At 39.1% G+C, this 21,730-nt stretch overlaps 8 protein-coding genes across 8 annotated transcripts; 2 read left to right on the plus strand and 6 right to left on the minus strand.

Moving 5' to 3' along the window:
• Positions 1-257: 257 nt before the first annotated feature.
• On the minus strand, positions 258-4,933 carry Bfra_005481 (putative mfs allantoate protein; the record flags this gene model as incomplete). Its single annotated transcript, XM_037335865.1, has 8 exons — positions 258-871; positions 930-1,391; positions 1,445-2,120; positions 2,172-2,636; positions 2,690-3,897; positions 3,995-4,301; positions 4,358-4,683; positions 4,813-4,933. The coding sequence occupies 8 exons, from the start codon at positions 4,931-4,933 to the stop codon at positions 258-260; spliced, it is 4,179 nt and encodes a 1,392-aa protein (XP_037192960.1).
• A 2,673-nt stretch (positions 4,934-7,606) lies between these two features.
• Positions 7,607-8,965, plus strand: Bfra_005482 (putative na+ h+ protein; the record flags this gene model as incomplete). Its single annotated transcript, XM_037335866.1, has 2 exons — positions 7,607-8,251; positions 8,339-8,965. 2 exons carry the CDS (start codon positions 7,607-7,609, stop codon positions 8,963-8,965), a joined length of 1,272 nt encoding a protein of 423 aa, XP_037192961.1.
• An 810-nt stretch (positions 8,966-9,775) lies between these two features.
• Positions 9,776-10,490, minus strand: Bfra_005483 (uncharacterized protein; the record flags this gene model as incomplete). Its single annotated transcript, XM_037335867.1, has 2 exons — positions 9,776-10,223; positions 10,252-10,490. 2 exons carry the CDS (start codon positions 10,488-10,490, stop codon positions 9,776-9,778), a joined length of 687 nt encoding a protein of 228 aa, XP_037192962.1.
• A 412-nt stretch (positions 10,491-10,902) lies between these two features.
• Bfra_005484 (putative exo-rhamnogalacturonase b protein) lies at positions 10,903-12,387 on the minus strand (the record flags this gene model as incomplete). Its single annotated transcript, XM_037335868.1, has 4 exons — positions 10,903-11,284; positions 11,338-11,440; positions 11,500-11,668; positions 11,743-12,387. 4 exons carry the CDS (start codon positions 12,385-12,387, stop codon positions 10,903-10,905), a joined length of 1,299 nt encoding a protein of 432 aa, XP_037192963.1.
• A 2,949-nt stretch (positions 12,388-15,336) lies between these two features.
• On the minus strand, positions 15,337-15,570 carry Bfra_005486 (putative dimethylaniline protein; the record flags this gene model as incomplete). Its single annotated transcript, XM_037335869.1, has 1 exon — positions 15,337-15,570. One exon carries the CDS (start codon positions 15,568-15,570, stop codon positions 15,337-15,339), a length of 234 nt encoding a protein of 77 aa, XP_037192964.1.
• Positions 15,571-16,563: 993 nt separating this feature from the next.
• Positions 16,564-17,037, minus strand: Bfra_005487 (putative dimethylaniline protein; the record flags this gene model as incomplete). The annotated part of the gene is made up of 3 exons (XM_037335870.1): positions 16,564-16,808; positions 16,864-16,953; positions 17,022-17,037. The coding sequence occupies 3 exons, from the start codon at positions 17,035-17,037 to the stop codon at positions 16,564-16,566; spliced, it is 351 nt and encodes a 116-aa protein (XP_037192965.1).
• Positions 17,038-17,557: 520 nt separating this feature from the next.
• Positions 17,558-17,695, minus strand: Bfra_005488 (uncharacterized protein; the record flags this gene model as incomplete). The annotated part of the gene is made up of 1 exon (XM_037335871.1): positions 17,558-17,695. The coding sequence occupies one exon, from the start codon at positions 17,693-17,695 to the stop codon at positions 17,558-17,560; it is 138 nt and encodes a 45-aa protein (XP_037192966.1).
• An 862-nt stretch (positions 17,696-18,557) lies between these two features.
• On the plus strand, positions 18,558-19,660 carry Bfra_005489 (putative tat pathway signal sequence protein; the record flags this gene model as incomplete). The annotated part of the gene is made up of 5 exons (XM_037335872.1): positions 18,558-18,754; positions 18,885-19,053; positions 19,098-19,207; positions 19,265-19,377; positions 19,428-19,660. The coding sequence occupies 5 exons, from the start codon at positions 18,558-18,560 to the stop codon at positions 19,658-19,660; spliced, it is 822 nt and encodes a 273-aa protein (XP_037192967.1).
• Positions 19,661-21,730: the final 2,070 nt, after the last annotated feature.

The following is a 21,730-nucleotide window of genomic DNA, read 5'->3' on the forward strand; positions in this document are numbered from 1 at the left end:
CCAATACCTGGAGATCAATCATTCTTTCGATTCTATTTCCAAAATGACATGGCAAAATTAGATCTACCATGAATAATCACGAGGATTTTGTGGTTCCTTTTAGGCCTGCATCTTTCAACTGACCAGAACAATATGTTCTAAATCTTCAAAGCGAAGGAAGATATACACCTCCTCGCCACAAAATTCTCTATTCTATTACTATTATTACATAATTCTTCCATCATCATCATCATCATCATCCCAAAGATATCACCCCTCTAATCCCACCACCTTTCATCCAACCCTTCCAAAAACTTAATATCAACATCAACAAAACTCCTCCACAAATCCACCTCTTGTCTCCATGGTCTCATTTGAACCGCAAACGTCACTCCCGCCACATACTTCGCCAATTCCTCTTCATCCTTTCCCATAACCAAATACTTATCCCTCTTTGCCACTACCTTATCTCCAAATTGTTTCTTGAATGGTTCAATCCGATTCTTGCAATTCACATGCATGCTGAATTCCGAGTTCGGTAGATCCTTCGGAACAAACAGCCAAGTAAACATACGACCCGTAAGATCGTAAAAGGTAAAATTATCACGTTTATCATGGCCAACCGTTAAAGGGTAAAAGTAGGGAGCACTCCATAAGCGAAGTACAGCGAATTTAGCATTGGGGTTGGAGGTCGAGAATTTCTGGGCAGTATTGAGGAGGGGTGGGATCTTGAAGGGATCTTCCATCCAGCTTGGCATCTCGAGATCGGGAATAACCGTACGCCAGTCGACAAAAAGATCGGGTTTGGAAGGACGATGCGGCTCCGTTCCCTGGAATGCTTGACAGCTGGCTGCTGATGATGCATGACTACGAACAATCCCAGACTTGTAGACTATAAGAAACGTGTTAGTTGGAAAATGTACAACCTACACCAATATGGGGTGACTTACGTTTTGCGATGATAGGTCGAATTGTCATATCCCATTCGAGAGGAAATTCCGAATAATCATCTGTGGATCGCATTTTCTTTCGAAATTCATCGAGATTGGCATAAAATTCTTTGGGTTGGTGGATCGTAGATTTATCTGTTCTGATATCTGGATAATGCCGGGCTCGTTCCTCCTGCTTGAATATCAAAGATTCTTTAAATCCCTTTCCCACTTCCGTGTCAAAGAATTCGGAATTAAAAAAGGGATAGATCTTACCCGTAGCTTTCTCTACATCTTTAACATCATCGGCTGTCACTTTGAGCCAACTCATTACCCGAAAATTGAGAATTGTTGAAGATGCTTTGAAGAAAGGTCTACGAGAATGGTTGTATCTCCAGGATCTGTGGGTCAATTTCTTCATTTCTAAATACCGCTCCTGTCCATTGGGAGTCATGTCTGCTTGGTGCCAAGCTTTTTTGAATTCTATCAAATAAGTTAGGTTCGATTAAAAATGTGAGGAGAGGGTGTTGTCAAACTTCTTGATGATGTCTTTTCGATAAACTTCATAAATTCTTCTTGTAGATCATCATTGGGATAGTCATCTTTGTACGTTTTCTCCATGGCAAGTCTGTGTACAGTAGGCCGGAGATCTTTAGGGAATTCCTTTGGAAAGACGTCAAATCCGTCATCGTCCTCATCCTCATCATCGCTGTCGTCCCCGAAAAGACTTTCGTGATGCCCTTGACATCCACCTTCAGAATTTTTAGTGATGCCCGAATCTTCGTCTTCAGAATCTTCCGACTCCCAATTCCAGGTTCCATCTACGAATCTTTTCATTGAAAAGTCTTCCTCCTCGAACGCTCTCAATGAATCCTTTTTGCCAACGGCCGGTTGGGCAATAGATTCCTCTTCTGATCGCTCCTCAGGAAACAAGACCTCATCTTCTAGAGCATCTGCCTTATTGTAAAAGAGCTTACTTGGCCATGAGTCTGTTGGCTCAGTTGGTATGCGATCTGGTCCATCAATGTCACCATAAAAGAATTTTGATCTCTCGTCTTGAAGATAATCCCATTGGTTTACGAACTGTTGGGGATCACCTGGTCTGACATCCCTATAATGGCTATCTTCGTCTCGATAGAGCGTTTTTAGAATAGAAGCCGCTGGCTTGTACATGTCTTTACCCGTGGTAGCCCGGATGGCTTTGATAAGCATCTAGGCTTTGTTAGTAGAGCTTTGAGAAGGCCGCTGAATGACCCGACTGACCTGCTGAACAGTATTATACAACGGAGCTAAACTTTCTCCAGGCTCGAGATCCCAAACATAAACATCGTAATAATCGTTGAAAGAAAAGTTCCATTCGCGATGACGATCCATTTCCTCGAAGAACTCAGGTCCAATTCTTTTCAGGATGTTCCATACATTCTTGACAGCTCGTCCAAGACCACTCTTTTCTCGCCACAGCCATCGCTCTTCTTCGGGAGGCTTTACTAACAACTTACCACTCTCAGCATCTCTCACAAGCAGAACTAAACGATGACTTTGCATCGACAAATACTGAATAAATCGGCGGCTTGATGGATCATTCCGTTTAATATGGGCGCAAATTACGTTCCTTGCTTGGAATATAGCATGTTGACGACGGGTTTGTTTGCTACGACCTCCTTGTGAGAAACTGACACTAAGCTCTTTGGCATCTGGATCTGAACTTTCGTAGTACATGATGAAGCCCTAGTTATTGCATTGTTAATGAAGCGTTCATAGGTAGAATTGACGAAACTCACCAGTTGTAAAGCTTGCTGCTTCAATCTATTTCCAACCCACGAAGCCCAGTTTGAAGCAGGAAAGTAACCCCAGCAGGCCAGAATGTTTAACTCAAAGAACTCTTCCCAATTTCGACATAACTCAATTGCAGTATTGAGATTACTATCCCTTGCGATGATGGAGAAATGTAACCAACCTCCACGAGTCATTGCTTTATCACTAGGATAATTCCAAATCATTCTACCACAAATCTTCACGCGGATCTTCTTGCGCACTTGCTGGAAATTTGTGGAATCGCCGAAATTAATCGCACCGCCCTCCATATCTCCCATAATGTTTTGCATAGATGGAGCCATTCCAAGCATATTTTGAGCTGCTTCCTCTCGAGAGAGCTCCCGCTTTGAACGCCATGTTCCAGGTAATTCACCACGCTTTTTCCCACTCAGCCTCATCTTCACATCATAAGGATCAACAGCTTTAGGTTCAGAACTTTCATGATCATCAACATCCTCACTTTGGGTCTCTGTTTCGGGGTTCTCCTCTTTTTCTTCATCCGATCGAAAAAAGTCTGCACATGCATCCCGGATTTCTTGAAGACTGGGTTTCTCCATTTTGAGACAAACATCTCTCAGAGCGGTGCCAGTCACTTCATCATCTTGAAAGAAAGCTTCAATACTATCAGCACGAAGAGCTGCCGGAAGTAAAGCGGCGTGTGCAAGTAACAATCTACAGAACAATAAGTGCTTAATCTCGGACACCTCGTCAAGCAGTCGTGTGATTTCGAATTCTGTAAATGTTCGAGTTGTTGTTTGGACGTGAGGATTTTCCACCGTTCCAGCCACCATGGGCCCGCGAACATCATCAAGGTCAATTTTTATTCCATGAGCCAACCTGTTATGCATGTCCTCTCGACTTTCGATTAGAGATTTATCAGGTAACTCTTGTGGCTTGGGTGTTTGTTTACTTGTCTTTGTGGAAAGAGAAGGCGCAGTTGCTGTAGCTGCTCCATTCTTCTTCTTTTTCTTCTTTTTCGACTTTTCAGGATAACCAGCGGACTCGATATGAGCCACAAGCTCGTCAAGTTTGTCGGTACTATTTGCCTTGAGATTTGGTTTTTGCGATGCTACATCATTCTCGATCAAAACATCCTTGTCAATTTCCATTGATGAAGGTTCGACGAGTTTTAGATCTTCTCCCGAGGATATCCATAAGAAATGCCGCATGAGATCTTTGGGAATGGCCAGTTAGCATCTGTAAGATATGAAATGTGAAGCATGGACTTGTAGCTCTACCCATGGAAGATCGTGATGTTAATATGAACATACCTATAAAGTTTCCTCGTCCATCCTCCAACTCACCCTCAATAGGATCCCAATCCATATCGTCATCTGTACCCTCATTCTCTTCTATCTCCTTCATCTTCTCCTTGTATATTCTCTCCAGAAAAGTATCTTGCTTCTTCTTCTCTTCCCTTCTCATTTTCTCCTCCATTCTTTGTTTTGCTTGCTTCCAATTCCTCTGCCATAGCTGTGCCTCTTGCTTTATTCTCTTTTGTTCTTTTTCGCGATGTGCTTCTTCATCATCCTGGCATTCTCGTACCCATTTGAACCATTGTTGATTTTGATATAAAATCTGGAGAGAGATAAAGTCAGCACAAAGTCCGCAATGAGTTCCGGATATTGACACACCTCTGTAGTTCTCCTTTCGAGTTTTTCTAATGCGTAGGTAACATGTATTTTTTGATTCTTAAGCTGGTCCAAGAATTTTGCATGCCCATAGTCCATGTTCTGACTGAAAAATCGACTATGATGCAGCTTTCTCGCTCTTATCACTCTTTCCAGTAGCTGATATTTGGTCCATAGCCAATCATGTAATTCCTTACAATCTGCTTCCGTTGTAATATCCTTAAAAGTCTCGTTTCCAAGGGCAATTTTCGTATTTGCAAGGTATGGGGGAGGGGTTTTGTCTAGTCGTTCCAGTCGAGCTGTACGAAGTTTGTATCCACGATATAGACCTGAAGGTCATTGTTAATTGTGTTGAATTCCATGGGAGATCTTTGACGACATTCTAAGTTTATTGCAAGTATCCAACACTTTCAGATATTGAGATCTCGGCTCTGTCCGGGGTGTTTCTGGGGATATACCTTGACATTGTTTAGAGTGAAAGCTACAAAATAATCCATTGACAGATGTAGCATTTTCCAAGCATCGTTTCTCATCGGAGACATTCAGTGCGTTGCACTGCGGTGAAAAATTGGTTTCCATTGCCGTACCTCAGAAAATTATAGAGGTTTGGAGCTTTCTCCCTCTCATGTACGACAACGACATTTTCAAAGAAAAAGCTATGCCGGTATCAGTATGATAAATCGAGTGGGGAAGAGGGTCGTGATTGGTCTTGATAGGGAGAGACGCGTTTCGCGTTTGTATTATCCATGATAGCTCCAAACTATGGAATTACCATGTCATTTGGATCTAAAATCAATTACAACGTTTGGATGAGATGTACACAGGTGATTGAAACGATTCTCTTTAATACATTAATTTAATGATAATAATCATCAATCTTTGCTCGGTTGTAGGCCTTCGGCAGATGTTAGAAAAAGTATTCTGATGTGACCACGGCACGATTTCTTATCGAGATTAAGTTCATTTATCCACGCGCATCTCGCAGGATTACCCATAATCCTTAGGCTACAGATCGTGGAGGTATATATTTACAAACGGAAGCAAATCTTCATCCACACAGCCCGTTTGGCTTAGCGGTAAAGCGCATCACTAGTACTTGTGGTTAAATTCACGTGACATGATGAGATCCTAGGTTCGATTCCTAGAACGGGCAATGATCGATTTCTTTTGCATTTGTCAATCCTGTTTGGTTTTTTGCTACCATCTGAAGAAATGGGAAGAAGAACTCGATGGATTTGCCTCTTCCGAAGTATAAGGAGAGTGAGGAGAGATCTTCTGAAAAGCATTTACGATGTGAGGCTTTGGGAGGAGGTGTAGTGTACGCTCCTTTTTTCACTGAGAAATTTTTAGCACTTTTTGGATCTATTTTTGCTTGATCAGCAATTCCAAAATTGACAAAATCGCTCTTTTGCCTTTTGGAAGAGGGCAGGCAGTGCTGCGTCACAGCATAATAATACACTTGTTCCTTCCTTATTTTTCTTTCTTTTTCTCATATCTTTTACATGGAATTCAAGAATACTATACTACTGCATGCCCCACCCACCTTCTGATGTCTATCTAATAAGAAGACAAGCTCTTGCTGTAATCAATCAACGTCAATCACTCATCACTTTCACCACGGCATTTATTTATTTTGAGTTTGTATAGCAGTCAAGACACGTTTCCAATGGAAGTATTTTCTTCCGGTGTTTGTTCTGTCTGTTTCAATGCCGCCTTCTTGTTGGTAGATGCCATGTTGCCAGTTTTTATCGTGCTTGTTTACGAACGGACGGAGGAAGCTCAAAGTTGATGGGTATCTACTGCTCATGATTATGAATTGAGAGATTATCCTAAAGGTCACTCAATTAGCAGGCTAATGAATCGGCGTCGGAGTGTCATATTCCTTGGTTTGATTTCACTGGGGACATTCAAATGATTGTAAGTGCTGATAGTGCAAGCATGGCAATAGCAAAGAGTGATCGTGATGATACTCAGAATTCCTAAACAAATGATCTTGATTTTATTACAAACCAACCTCATTCTAACATGTTTCTCGATTATTGTTCTGTCTCTGAGGAATTTTTCTATTTTTATTTCATTACATATGCGTGGAAAGAAATTCATACGATGTTCCTCATCCTGGTTGAGGATAACTAATTCCTCACTGTGTGAAGTTTCAACGATCGGAAAATTAGTCGGAAACTTGTGTCTTTTGTAATGCTGTTTAGTTACCGTTGATATGTCGAGTGTATCTCGAGTCGAATCAGAAAGGCTCAGCCCTCGATGCATTTTCGTAAAATACCATACCAGTCAGATGGCAAGTCCCTTGTATGACCGGAGTTGGAAAGAACCAATGTACATAGCTTAACTTGGCAAAACTTTATCCTAACTAATTGACGATCAGATAACGCATCGAAATCTAACATTATCTGACATTGTTGGACAAAGCTATCCAATTGATCACAGTATTATTTTCCGCCCAAAAAGTCCCTTGTCCTACCCCCCTTATGTAACTTGTCTAACATTCCCAACAATGATTATGCTTTGTACGAGGCGATAGATCATAAACATATAACAAATTACTCAGGTGAGTCAATGACAACGTTTATTCATTTATAAGACTCCCCGAGTGGTGAGCTGGTCCTTTTGCACGTGTAATGAACTACACCGAAGAGCATGGAACGAAAAGGGACAATCTGAGATTCACCCTATGGACTATTAAACACAACACCATCTAATAAGGCAGCATTGTGTTGGAACGTACGGATCTAAATTACGAGAATAATTTAGATGACGATCAAGATAATAGATTTCATTAGCTTGTTTCTAATACTTTTATCTTTGGTACATCAGTTCATCGTTAAGAATTTGACCCTGATCGTTTTCTCATTTTCTCCATATTACCAACTTCCAAACTTGAAAGGAATGGCATACCTTCCTTATATCGAACCAGGGCTTGACATCATACTTCCTCTCTCTATCTTCATATTCATTCTTAACATAACTCGTGACCTTCTCGATTCCTTCCTCTATTGTGGACTCATTGGAGAAATATTTATCGGGGTTCTCTCTGGAATGCCTATCACTGGAACTTCATTTCTCAGAATAGAAATCCAAGAAACAATACAATATCTCGGATATCTGGGGCTTATCTGTTTGGTATTTGAAGGTGGCCTCATCACGGATCTTCATATATTAAGAAACACAATATGGTTAACATTGTCTGCTGCGATGATTGGAGTCCTGATGCCGATGGCTCTTTCATTTTCCATCATGGCTATGAAATTCGATAGTATTGAAGGTTCAGGATATCCAACCGCATTAGCAGCTTTTTCAGCAGGAGTGTCTCTCTGCTCCACATCCTTAGGGTCAACTTTTATTATTCTCGCATCCGCAAACCTTCAGAAAACACCAATCGGTACTTTAATAGCTGGCGCGGCAATGCTAGATGATATTCTTGTTCTCGTGATGGTTAAAATCATAACAGCACTCGGACAAGGTCAATCTGATTCTTGGACAATTGCCCGTCCTGCCATATCTAGTTTGGGTCTTATTCTTGCCACTTTCTTGCTGACGCCGTTTCTTCTCAAACTTTCGCTTCGCGGTTCCCATTCAATATTTACATATCCGAAAGTTGGCCAAGAAACTTTTGGTGAGGATATTGATACCGAGAAGGGAATTTCGCGACATACCGGATTTATACTATCGACTTTGATGCTTATAGTTCTTGTAACTATTGCCGCTTGTGTAGAAGGTTCGATATTACTCTCTGCATTCTTAGCTGGTGCTGTGGTGAGACATACTTGGCAAACTGTGGGTGGTGGAGAGGATATAGATTTGGGTGTGGATCGACCTACAATGATGTTTGAGGAGTATTACAAGCCTATTATAGATCATATATTAGTGCCTTTCTTCTTCGTAAGTGCTTTTACTGCTTTTCCAAATATCATACTTGATCTCCAAAGCCTGAAAATTGCGAAACGAAACACATCTAATACAAAATAGGCATCAATAGGTTTCTCCATCCCCGTCTCCGAAATGTTTTCCGGTTCCATCTTGTGGAAAGGAATCCTCTACGGTTGCTTGATGTTTCTAGCCAAAGCTTCCGTGGGAGTAGTTGTCTATTTTGAATTCTTCGCCACAGAGTGGTCTCACAATTGGACAGACTCTAAAAAGATAACACTCCCAATAGTAGAAGAACTTCCCCAACAAGACGGCTCACCTGAAGAAGTCCCTACAAACAATATCGTAAATCAAAAATTGAAAAAAGGCCCCCCTCATCTCGATGCAATTATTGTAGGGTCCACAATGATTGCTCGAGGAGGCTTTGGCTTCCTGGTAGCTTCAGAAGCGCAAAGCTCAGGCACCTTAGGTCTTTCCAAAACGCCAATCAGGATCCTAAATATGCAAGGTCTCTCGCACAAGATTACCTGGAGATTCAGAACACTAAATGTACTCGAAGACCAAATATTCTTGGTGATAATCTGGGCGTTAGTTCTATGTACGATCGTTGGGCCGGTTGTTTCGGGGATTGCAGTGAGAAGAAAACTGGTTAAGGAGAGGGAAGGAGAGAGATGCGAGTGTGGGGTTGCCGTTGGGCAGAGAATTTTCGGGACTGGGGATGAGGGCTAGGGGGATGCCATCTTTGCTTGTAAAGGTACTTCAGTGATTGGAGAGTATACGAGAAAAGCAAGACGGAAGACGAAATTTAATCATGATACAAATTTGGAGTTTGAGCGAAGGATTGAGTTATGATCATGAATACGGGTAAAGGAAAGTACCGCAATGGTTTCTCTCTCGTTCCGAAAAGGTTACATTGTGCGATGTTGGGTTGATATCACAATTTCACATTCAAGACTAATTTTTCGCGGAAATTAAAAAATGTGTACTTTTGCATCAATTAATGTATTGAACTGAGCTGTAGATTTACTACAACAAGGTCTGATTCCGGGAAAGAGAGGAAAAGACCAAATTTAAGTATCTCTACAATGCTTTCAATAGACACCCTGATGTTTTATCATAATTCAATCATGGCTTGCACTCATTCTCGGCCAATTTGTGACTTGTGAGTCAGAAGACGAAGATAAATTGGTGATCGCTATCTATTCTTTCTTGGAATATGGAAGATATAGAAATTAATACAAACAGGCTGCTGATCCTTTATGGAATACTTGTAAGACCATCTCGCCGTCATATTTTTCATGTGATAAATAAGTATACGCTGATTCAAAAGCCTCCTCAACCCAGAGACCGCCTAAGAGGATAGAAATAAAGCGTGTGATGAATTTTAAATGTCTCATGCCTACTTTCGAATATTAGTAGAGAAAGGACAATAAATCTGGAATTTCTCTTACCGATTTTGTGAAAGAAAATCGACGTTGACAATTGCAATTCTCCATGTGTTGGTTGTGTATTGAGATCCAGGCTCTCCTCCAACACAACTCAAGAAACTAGCTCATCAACAACAACTAGCTCTGGTATCTTATCCTCTGTATCATGAGACTTGATGTATGTGAGAGGATCGCGAGACTTCACAGTGAGAATTTTGACACTACAGACAGCAGAGGCATCTGCTTTTTCTTGAGCAATACTAGGTCCAAACACTTTATGTTCGTACCCAATATCAGATTGAGTGGCTGGTGAGCTTTTTGGAGGGAGTTTAGACGTGGTAACTTGCGATCTGGGATGTTTGAATTTTGCAGAGACATTGTCTTCAGGAAATACAACCCTCAAGAGATCGCCCTCGACTTTCAATAGTGCCCTCATTGTAGATTCGTGCAAGATAGGTTCAGCGGAGTACTCTTTCCACAATCCACGACCATCACCTCCATTCCAAGAAATGGCATCTTTGAAACGTCGGAATATGCTTGGACATCGAGTCGTCTTGGATCTTTTTGTTGACTTTGTATCTTTAATACCGTACATTTTTACCAGGTGACCCAGGTGTCTGCCAGTTACCAGATCGCCTTTCACGTCGTTTCTCCGTACCATAATTCTTCGGTTTTGCAGGCGCTTTTGCAGGCGTTTTTGGAGATGTGCTGTGAGATCTGTAATTTCTGTGAACCCACCAGCCACTAGAAAGAGCGAAAATAGTAATAATGAAAATGAAAGTTTTCAGTGGGTAGTCGGTGTCAAATAATGGATGGTATTCGGACATTGGTTCTTTGAGTAGTTTGGGGGCACAAAAAAATGAACAATGTCCTTGATAAGCCGTGTTTATTGTAACGAAATGAATGAAATTTGTAAATACTGGTTTAAAGCGAGGGAATAGCACGTTTATTGATGATACTTGTGGTGACGGATTAAGAAAATAGAGTTATGTTTGTGTAAAGGAAGATTATGATTGTGGATTCAGCTTAATACACTCAGTGGTGGCACTGGCGACTCTTTCCTTCCACATCAATTCTGGTCATTTATTTCAATCTTAGGGGAAAGAAGGGATACCTATACTTGGTGGAAGAGTGTTTTTTTAAGAAGTAAGGAGCGCACGCGACATAGACAATGAGTTGCACTTTCTATCGTTCACGTCATTATTTGATTCGCTTCGTCCTTTTCTCCCCCCAGCCATTCTATCTAGGATTCTCTCCAAATGGCACACCCGTACAATTGAATCCATTAGGTTCCACAACGCTATCACAAAGGTACTGCGCGGGTTTTGTGTTGTTCACGGTATCCAGAATACCTTCCATACCCTCTATCAGAATACCCGTGCAAGGCGCGGCACCACTACACTGTAGCTCTGCTACTACATCGCTAGAGGCTGTACCGCTCCAAGAAGCGAAGGTCATGTTTGATAGATTGAATAGTGAGGTGTCGCAATTCCCAGTTGCTGAATTGTAGGATGTACATTGTGTTATGGCGATTATGCCGGTATTATTATGAAGCGTGAAACCGGTGAAAGAAAGGTTGGTTGCGTGGCCCAGACCGGCGCCTCCACCATTCGGAGGGTATCTAGAATTGTTAGTGAATTTTTTTTAAAAAAAATGATGAAGCAGTGGTCTTACCCAGTTGATACTCCAGTCCAGGTTTTCATGTAAACTCCATAGCGCATGTTGTAAGAGCGAATATTACGAGCGGTGACGTTTTCAATTACTTCATATCTGCCCTCTGTGACGGGAGAAAGTGTTAATTAGATCCGCTTTATGATAGGTATCTAGGAGACTTACCGTATTGACCAATACTCCCGATTGCTACACCAAGCCCGGTATAGAAATCACAATCCTCAATGAGAATATTGGTAGAATTGGCTTTCATAGAGATGGAATCATCACCATTATCCACCGTCCAACCGCGGAAGGTGATATTATCCGCATAGATAGTATCAGCACCATCCGTCTATGTATCCAAGATTAGTCTCCATATTTCCATTGAAAACACCCAGCACACGAAATACTAAAAAGAGTACTTACATTTAAACTACTAAACTCAAATCCAACTGGTCTTACATCCGTACTATTCACATAAATATTCTCCAACAAAATGTTCTTTGCGTGAATAACAGTCATCGTCCACATCTGACTCTGCACGAACCTCAAATTTTCAAAAATACAATTTGTAACACCTGTATATGTAATCTGATGAGGTCGCCCTGGATAATTATTCGTCCCATTAATAAATTCATACCAAACCTCTCCGTTTCCATTCAATGTCCCATATCCATGACCATCCCAATGAACATTTTCGCCTCCAAAAAGCCATGCGCTACTTTGATTCTGATAACCGACAGGCAGAGAATTGTTTAGCCAGTATGGAATGTTGGTATCCCACAATAGTGTACCGTGAAGATCAACTTTCACATTGGATAGACCGGTGGTGTTCATGACCGTTTGGATGTTGTAAGTTGCGTTTTTGAAGACGACGGTCCCGTGAGTGGTGATACCGTCATTGTGACCACATTCTTCGAAGGCGTGGATAATTGCTGGTGCGTCATCGCCGCCGTTGGCACTGGCCTCTACGATGCATCTTTTTTCTTTGACGAGAGAGACGGCAGTGGAAGAAGAGGGGGATACGAAAAGGGGGAGAATCAATGCTGTGAGGAAGATTTGAGACAACATTTTTGTGGTGTGTGGAAAGAATGTACCATGGGAGACATTACATGACGTCTCTGAGTGTAACTTATGTAGCTGCGACGAGGCTTCGGTAAAATTCTACCCCGTAATGGAGATATTCAAGATATCCAAATGTTGAAAGCTTCGTGGCAGGTATATGCGGGGAATTGCGGGGTAAATATGGCGATCAATGACTTTATTGAGCCAGGTACGATGCATGGTTACGAGATACAACAATGATCGTCCGAGGGAGAGTAATTTTGTTGAATTCACGACTGTGATAGAATATGAAGAATAGCTGGCCATATGAGTCGTCTTACAAGTGCCAAGGGCTACTTGAATTCTTGGACAAATCGGCATTATTTTCAAGTGGTATAGTCTTGATATGGGGCGATGTGAGAGTCAAGTCTCGCTGTTAACCTTCGTTGCATCTTGTCAAAGAAAATGCATATGGGGCACCTCATCGTCCTCCACGTCATAGATATGATGCATCTCAATAATCGGGACCATGTAAGCTTGCTGGGTTCCGCGCCGCCCCCATCTTTCTTATGCGCGACCCTCACGCACTACACCGTAAACAAAGGAAGCGTCGGCAATTGATGGCGTGCCTGACGTGCCGAATAAATGCCGGGCAAGTTCCCAGCTTCGGGCAAAACTTTCTGTTGCCGGTCATTCCATCGAGAGTGTCATCTGATTTGAGATACTTTTCTTTGTGGTGCTTACTAGGTAGTACAACTACCTGTTTGAATGTCACTTGTGAAAACTCGAACTTAAGTTTTCAACGTGTTGATATCTTGAATAAACTCCTCTCCTTATTTGAGGTATATGAGATATCATTCGGAAGACAAGCAAACCGCCAACATTGATCTGAATGAATTTTATTGCGTCAATACCAATTTCGGAGACAAAGAGAAGCTCCCATAGATGCGCCACGTTACATGGAGAGAACATTCGATTGAGAAACAGGCATTTTATTTACTGTTGTTCCCCATCGAAATATTTCTCCCATGCTTTGCCCAAATCACATGGCTTATTAAACGGTTCCAAAAGAACTCTCCGCCAGCTCCTACGATGGGCCAGCCCAAAATCCCTAAGCGACTTATAAACATCGGGAACACCATGGAAAGCAGCAAGAATTCCACATTCACCATTAGAGAGATAGCTCAACCTACACCAAGCAACCCAGTTCCCGATTTCATTTTCTCTTTCTCCGATTGGAGGTAGAATAAGTTTTTTGTCAAAGTGAGCTACCGCCCATATTGCTTATGCTTCTGCAGCGAATATTTTATTTCCTGTCGTGATATGGTTTATGAAAAGAATCTAATCATCGCTCAGTGGAGCGATTGTGTTTTACAATCGATATGGAGTTGTATCAATATTCTTGTGGAAATGATTTGGAGGATTTGCGGAAAGCGGATATTTCTTTCTCAAACTTTCGTCGACTTCTATAGTAAGGGATTTCCGTTTGCTGTCACCTCGTGTGGCTCACGTTCCTTCTTGTGAGGAAGATCAAGGTTCGCTGGGAGACTAGTACCAAAAGATTCAATTCCGAGTTTTCAACCCGTTCCACATAGGACTGCATCGCAAGGGAAATGAGAATCATCTTGAAGATACAGCGTCTTATTGCCAAGAATTTCCACTTCATCACGATATACTGTCACATCCTCAGCTATTAGATTTCAAATTCTCGTGGTGTAGCGCCCCGCCAGTGCCATTCTGCCAAAATATACTCAAAGGGTAAGTTAATATCCCTGACATGCAAGGGATGGAACTGAATATAGGCTAGTGCGAGAACAATAATCTCAAGTCACTCTATACTATATATCAACTTTTGAAGCTTTTCGTGCTTTTTCTTCCATCCTACTTTGCCTTTTCGCGTACTGGCAGTTGAAGATACATGTTACAGTGGCTACGCCTATTGCCGTACTGTGGAGAAACTAAGTCCACCATGTATCTTGGTTAAGGAGTGAAGGTGGGAAGTTGATATAATTCTTGTTTGCGCTGCCTCCACGCCGTTCCCTGTAGTAGCAAAGTCAATATTCCGGACAAAGAGAAATTCAATATAAATCCCCATATAAATTTCTATTTCATATATTACAATATTAATATATATATTTGTTAATAATAAATAAAGCTTTTTGTTATTAATAAATCAAATCGGTTCTTTTTGCAACCTATTTATTATTGAATTTTAATTAAAAAAAAGAAAATAAGAATCTTAAAAGGTCTTAAAGCTTTTAAGATTTTCGAATATTAGAGTTGAAGGGAAAATAAATGAAAAGGTATATATATAAAAGATTAAAGAGATAAATAAAAGCTAAAGGGAAAAAAGGAAATAAGCGTAGAAGCTAAAAGGTAAATAAAAAACATTAGTCGAAAATTTAAAAGAGAATAGAATCCTTTTGGTAAGTTATATTATATAAGAGAAACCTATAAGAAAGTTTTCAAATGAAATCACAAATTATATTATTATATTATATAATACAGAATATATTATATAAACAAGAATATAATCTGATTTCAATTTATATATAAATAAATTTGAATTTAATAAATAGAAGTATAACAAAAAGATTAATAATCCTTAATAGATTCTAATTGAAATATCTAAAAGAACTTTTCTATTCTCTTATTGAAATCTAATAGGAAATTAATTTAAAAGGAAAAGAAAAAGAAGAAAGGGAAAAGGATTGAAAAGCAAATAAAACCTAGAAGTTTTCTATTTAATAAATAATTGTTGTTTTAGACTAAAGCTTTTAATTAATCTTTTAGAATTTAAGAAATTTATTAAGAACTTATTAATTAAAATAAGCTTTGTAAAGTATAAAGACTTAGATTGATTATATTAATATTTTAAAAATAATTTATTCAATATATAATAATAATATTATAGAATTTATGATAATTACAAAAGGATTACTTTGTTAATTACGGATTCTGCTACTACAGGGGTTTCTATAAGAAGTCTTCAGGCCTATAAGAGCGAAACATCCTGGACCAGCATCCGTCTTTCGAATAATCCAGGAGACTGTATTCCCAGAGCGCAGTGCTTCGTAAATCATAAGACTTTCCAGCGCCAGTCCCCACAATGTGTCTGAGTTCCTCACTGGCGATGAATTTTGATTCTCCAAATTCTTTAGAGTGTAGTGCAACTCCCCTAAAAGATTTCTTACCATGCAATTCTGGCATGTTTGTCAGAGAATTCTCATCATCTGCAATTAATAACTTGTTGGAAACAGATGAAATGAAAGCTTTATTGAAGTCCATGCAGAATATAAGCCATCTCTCACCCAATTTCCTTGTGATAACAAAGTTAATATTCTAAATAAAGAGAAATTCAATATAAACCTCTATACAAATTTCTATTTCGTATATTACAATATTGATATATATATTCGTTAACAAATCAAATCAATTCTTTTTGTAACCTATTTATTATTGAATTTTGATTAAAAAAAAGAAAATAAAAACCTTGAAAAGCCTTAAAGCTTTTAAGATTTTTGAATATTAGAATTGAGGGGAAAGTGGATAGAAAGATATATATATAGAAGATTAAAGAAATAAATAAGAATTAAAGAGAAGAAAAGGAATAAGTGTAAAAGCTAAAAAGTAGGCGGAAGATATTAGTCGAAAGTTTAAAGAGGAGTAGAATCCTTTCGATAAGTTATATTATATAAAGGAAACCTATAAGAAAGCTTTTAAATGAAATTATAAGTTATATTATTATATTATATAATATAGAATGTATTATATAAACAAAAATATAATCTGATTTCAATTTATATATAAATAAATTTGAATTCAATAAATAGAAGTATAATAGAAAGATTAATAATCCTTAATAGATTCTAATTAAAATATCTAAAAGAACTTTTTTATTCTCTTATTGAAATCTAATAGGAGATCAATTTAGAAGGAAAAGAAAAGGAAGAAAAAGGGGAAAGGAGATTGAAAAGTAAGTAAAACCTAAAAAAATTTTATTTAATAAATAATTATTATTTCAAACTAAAGCTTTCAATTAATCTTTTAGAATTCAAGAAATTCATTAAGAATTTATTGATTAGAATAAGCTTTATAAAGTATAGAAACTTAGATTGATTATATTAATATTTTAAAAACGATTTATTCAATATATAATAAAGATATTATAGAATTTATAACAATTATAAAAGGATTATTTCGTTAACTACGGATTCTGCTACCACAGGGTTTTGTAATGAATTCAATATGAACACCAGAATGAATATTACACAGGGAACGCCTAGCATGAGTTTCTTGATTGGCATATTGCTCCAAATACTCTGTGGTATACTCGGCCTTCAAGCTGTTATTTCTCAAATCTTTTTCCAGAGGTTGTTTCACAGAGAAATGTGAGAATTCTGCAAGTCCTATTGACCATTGCGCCCAAGAATCGCTATAGACTCTTCCTAGATGACCATTAGCACATAGCCAATTATAACTGATGAGCTCGTAAGGATATACTTATGCTTGCTAAAAACACCACTAACAGAGCCAAGCAGCAGTCTGGGTGGGCATCAAGGTGACGTTGAGCAGCGATGATGCCCGAAATTCCTATAATCAACGCATCAATGGTACTCGTCAAGGATGATAGTAGCCTTCAACTTAGGACGCAATCATACCTGCTCCGAAAGCCATGACTTCGAAGTCAATTGTGCCTCCTAATCCAGCCGTGTTCCCCTTAAGGGATTCACAAAGAATGCCTTTGGATAGTGGAAGTTCAGATCCTGAGATCAAAGTTTTTAAGAAGACTAGTATGGTTCTTATCCTACACCTCTACTTCAATCGGGGCACTTTTTTCACTCATGGTATGACAATGTGATTCACAATTGGTCACTTTTTAAAAATGCACTTTAATGAACGGAAGATCTATGATGGAAACCACGAACTCAAAATTTATCATCCAATAATTCTTACATTAATTCAAGGATGAAGTGAAGCCTTGAGGTGTGGAAAAACCTTCATGAAGACTTTTACAAAAGGTCTACACTGCACAAGCTAATTAATTTTGCCGGGTTTCTGCGTAACTATCAACATGACTTCGCAGTCAAATCATTCCCTAAGATCCACTATTTCCGTACAGCACACCTCCGGTAGAGCCCAGACAAATCGACGCAAACACATTACGCAGCAAGTGTGAAAGATCCGACAAACAGCCCTAAGCGTCTTCTTCGAATTCGGCATATTTGATGGGTGAGAGGTAAAGAGCTTCAGGGACAGCTTCAACAGCGCCAGCCGGAGCAGCAGCGGCGCCCAATGCAAATGTAGCGATGGCGAAGATGAAAGTCCACTTCATTTTGAAAAGATGAGATTTAGTGTTTAGGGTTGGTGTTGTAGTGAGGGTAGAATATGAATTGATCCTTGATTGAGAAGTCTGAGGACAGCTTGAAAGTGATAGATGAGGAACAGAGATTGAATAGCCAGAAAAGTAGTCTAAACAACAACCATATATATACTCTCGAGATTGAACTCGGTTAATTGTTTTCAAACTTAATGCAGCATAAGTGGAAATATTCGGTTATCATCTAACTTGAAGATAATAAACCCCGCATTGTAATATCAAGATATGTGCGCTCGCTATATGAAGGATCGAGACATTTATGCAGAGCCTTGCAGCAGAGGAGTTGTCTTACTAGGGTTTGATATCGGGAAGCACAAAACACAACAGATGCAATCACTGCTGTTACTGCCTAGACAACTTTAATTCCCTGATTTCGAATTGCACAAATGATTGTCAGCGCTAAGTCTTACAAGATCAACTCTGGGAGCTGATCCCTCACCTGCCTATCGAAGCAAGCAAAGATAGGCTCGATTAAAGGTAAACCTAGCGAAATACAAATTTATCTAAAATATGTATTTTTATACTTCGTACAAAATGATATTATCCTGACCATAATGTACTGCCATGTAAGCCCATTTTGTGGGCTTGTATGCTAGTGCACGACAGCATAATTTCTAATTTTGTTAACTACACTTAAGTCGTTATTGATATTAAGTCATGCAACTAGTTCTATATAGAAATTCAGATGAGAGATCTAGATGACCAAACATTTAGTCCTGTTTCATTAGGAACTAGTTCTCTCGTGACATAGAGCTCATTCTCAAATATAACGCTGTCAGATTAAATTAATCACTGAAGCACAAGACAAAAACCAAACATGTTACACAGTTCAAAAGACGAAGGAAACGACGAAGAAGAATGCCATCCACTTGTTGAGAGCGCAGGCGGAAGTGCTCAGATCAAGTCATTAAGACGTTTCCCCTCCCTCCCCCCAGCAGCCGAATATATGGATCTTTACAACTTTTCCACTAGCATTTCTCCTTCTTGCAAGTGGAATAAGGGATTATGTTCGGAGTAAACAGAATATTCCGCGTCAATATGACTATGAAACTGGGTTCGAAACAGAATGGAGTAAGTTTTCCAATTTTGGTTGTAACTTCATACGTACAGTGAGATTGTGATAAAATACCAGATGCTAATAAAGAGTCACACTTCTAGCTGCTGCTCGAGAAGAAATAGGATTGAAGCAAGTCAAATTTTACGGAGGAATCCGCTTCGATGACAATGAGAAGCAATATTTAACAGTCAATCCCGACGAACCTGTCTACGTAGGTCCTCCGACGCCAGAAATGGATGATGCATGGCAAGCTTTAGTATATGACTCGAATATATTTTGTTGATCGCAAGTTTTATTAAGCCGATTCGTTTCATCTCTGAAGATGAGGATATCGCTGTTACACCAGAAGAGGCAAAAGAGGTTTCTGACAGATCCGCATATGACAAGTACCGAGGTCATTATACAGTTGGGTCAGTCAATAGTTTCAATCCACGAATAAAAGCCATGATGTACTAATTTTCGCTCAGATTAGACATTCTCCACAGTCTCCATTGCCTCAACGCCATACGTATTGCACAAGATGTCGATTATTATCGAGCCCAAGGATTTCACGAAGAGTGGTGGGCACGATTCCATATAGGTAAGCCGCTTCCTCTGCTCAATATATTTCGTTCTGATTTTTGATTGCAGATCACTGTATAAACCATCTACGCCAGGTAATACAATGCCACGGTGATCTGACACCAGCACCTTTGGTGCCAGCGTCAAGATATGCATCAAAAAAGGGATGGATCATGCCAGACTTTGACGTGGTGCATACCTATAGAGATTTCAAAGCTATTCGTGAATGGAGTACTGAGAAACATGAAAGTGGCATTCGGAAAGCACGACTGGCTGCTCAGAAACAGAATTTGTCAGATTGAGAAGGAAATCGCGTGATTAAAGGATAGATGACATACAAGGCAATCTGCAGATAGTTGTATCGAACAGTTCATAACATTTCATCGATCTTACTACTAGTATATGCAAAGACTCATGTTTACTCACGATTATCTTACAAAACCAAGTCGAGAGCTTCTATGATCAAAAACAACATATTGTGTTTTCAAAAAGACGTGCCCAAATATGGACACCTTCGCATTCATATTACTTTGAATACCTCCCAGACATTGAGAAGAGCCCGGTACGATGGGATCAAGTTTGAGCAAGTCGCCAATAATTTTAGCCTCACAATCCTTGATAAAAATTGTGAAAGATGGTAGAAACGAAGAGCAAGGGACAGTCCATTCACCAAATTGGGCGTTATTTTCTGCTCCGATGACCTGTTGGTAGTATGCACGCACTAAGTTCTTGGGAAGAAAGATCAACGATGCCCCCGTGTCTATTTGGGCTAATTAGTCTGCTACTGTGGCATAGAACTACTGTTGGGAGCACAAGATCAATGGGATGTTACTTATAACGCTTTCGAGAGAATTATTTACAGTCTCACCATCTCCAAGGTCATAACCACTGAGTTTGAAGTTCCAATGACCGCGTGAACTATCTACCTCGACATAAACCAGGTCGTCTATATACTTGGATTTGTTGACAAACCCAAGATTGTGACTTCCAGAGGTATCTTCCTTCAGGATAGCAGCAAATAAAGGCAGCTTTAGTTTAGCGTTGTCGAAGAAGGTATTTTCACGCTCTGGTCTCACTCGATTACGAGTGTCAGCTAATAGGAAAAAGAAACTGTGTTACTGATTCTAGGTCGTAGAAAATACCTCTATTAAGTCTTTAAGGTTAACTTTTATATTATAATAATAACAAATTATTATAATATTTAATAGAAAACTTAATCAGATTTAGCCTAGGGATAAACAGAATATAAAAGATAATAATAAAATTGAAGTCAAATTATAAGAATATATTTAATTGTATTTAATCTGCTTACTTTTTCTAGGTTTTCTTTAAAGAATATCCTAGGTTTATATAGTTTATGATAAAATTCTAGTGATTTCTTTAATTATGAATAAGATTAATGTAAATCAAATCTTATATAATCATTTATATTTATAAAAAGAAAGTATAATCAATTAATTTAGTTCATTTTATCAACAATCTTCTATATGATTCTATTTTATTTTATTTTATTTTATTTTATTTTATTTTATTTCAATTTTGATAAGAGATATCATTATATTAATAAGTGATTTAGTATAGTTATTATAGAATTTCATAGTATCAATGGTGGTCGGGATCCTCGGGGTGGGCCTGGGTGTGATCGTAATCTTCTTGCTACAGATTTATCAGCAGAGAACCAAATGGATTGTTGTTTCCCATGTTGAGTGTTTTGGTGCAATGGAATTTGAGGGGTACTTGTTCCGGATCACGTAGATTTTTGGGTTACAGAGGTGAAAATCAGCTTTTGTAGTAATTCATTCCTGATTGTTAGTTTCGGATTTTTTTTTCATGAGTTTAGTTGTATAGATATCATATTCGACTTTTAGTATGTCCGGTATATCTAGGGTAACTAAACTATGTCGCTGATGTTAGATGGTTGATCGAGAAACTAGTTTGGCGATCTAGTGTATGTTTCAATCAAGCAAATGGTAAAGTGGATAGATTGAAGGGTCCTGTCGGGTGATATTCAATAGTGAAAGAAATTGAGAGCAAGCATGTTATAGATGTGAATAGGCAAAAGATCTATTCTTTCTTCGATTTAAAGGTCTCTAGGGCGAATCAAAACCTCGTGTTCATCATGAGATCCAAACTCGCGATCAAACCTCGCTATTCTAATACATAGAAGTAATAAAATGCGTCGGTCAATTGTCAAGATAGTGGTATTGACACAAGCCCATTCAACCCAAGGGTACCATCCAAGAAATATGGCTGGCTGCGGTCCCAACTCCCACATATTAGGAGGAAGAATCAGCCTGAAAGGCCACGAAATGACAAGAAGCATAAATATGGACAACTAGGAGCCAAGTGTCCATTCGCTCAATGGATTCGTT

Source organism: Botrytis fragariae (genome assembly GCF_013461495.1).
Source record: "Botrytis fragariae strain BVB16 chromosome Unknown tig00000054, whole genome shotgun sequence".
Classification (NCBI taxonomy): domain Eukaryota; kingdom Fungi; phylum Ascomycota; class Leotiomycetes; order Helotiales; family Sclerotiniaceae; genus Botrytis; species Botrytis fragariae.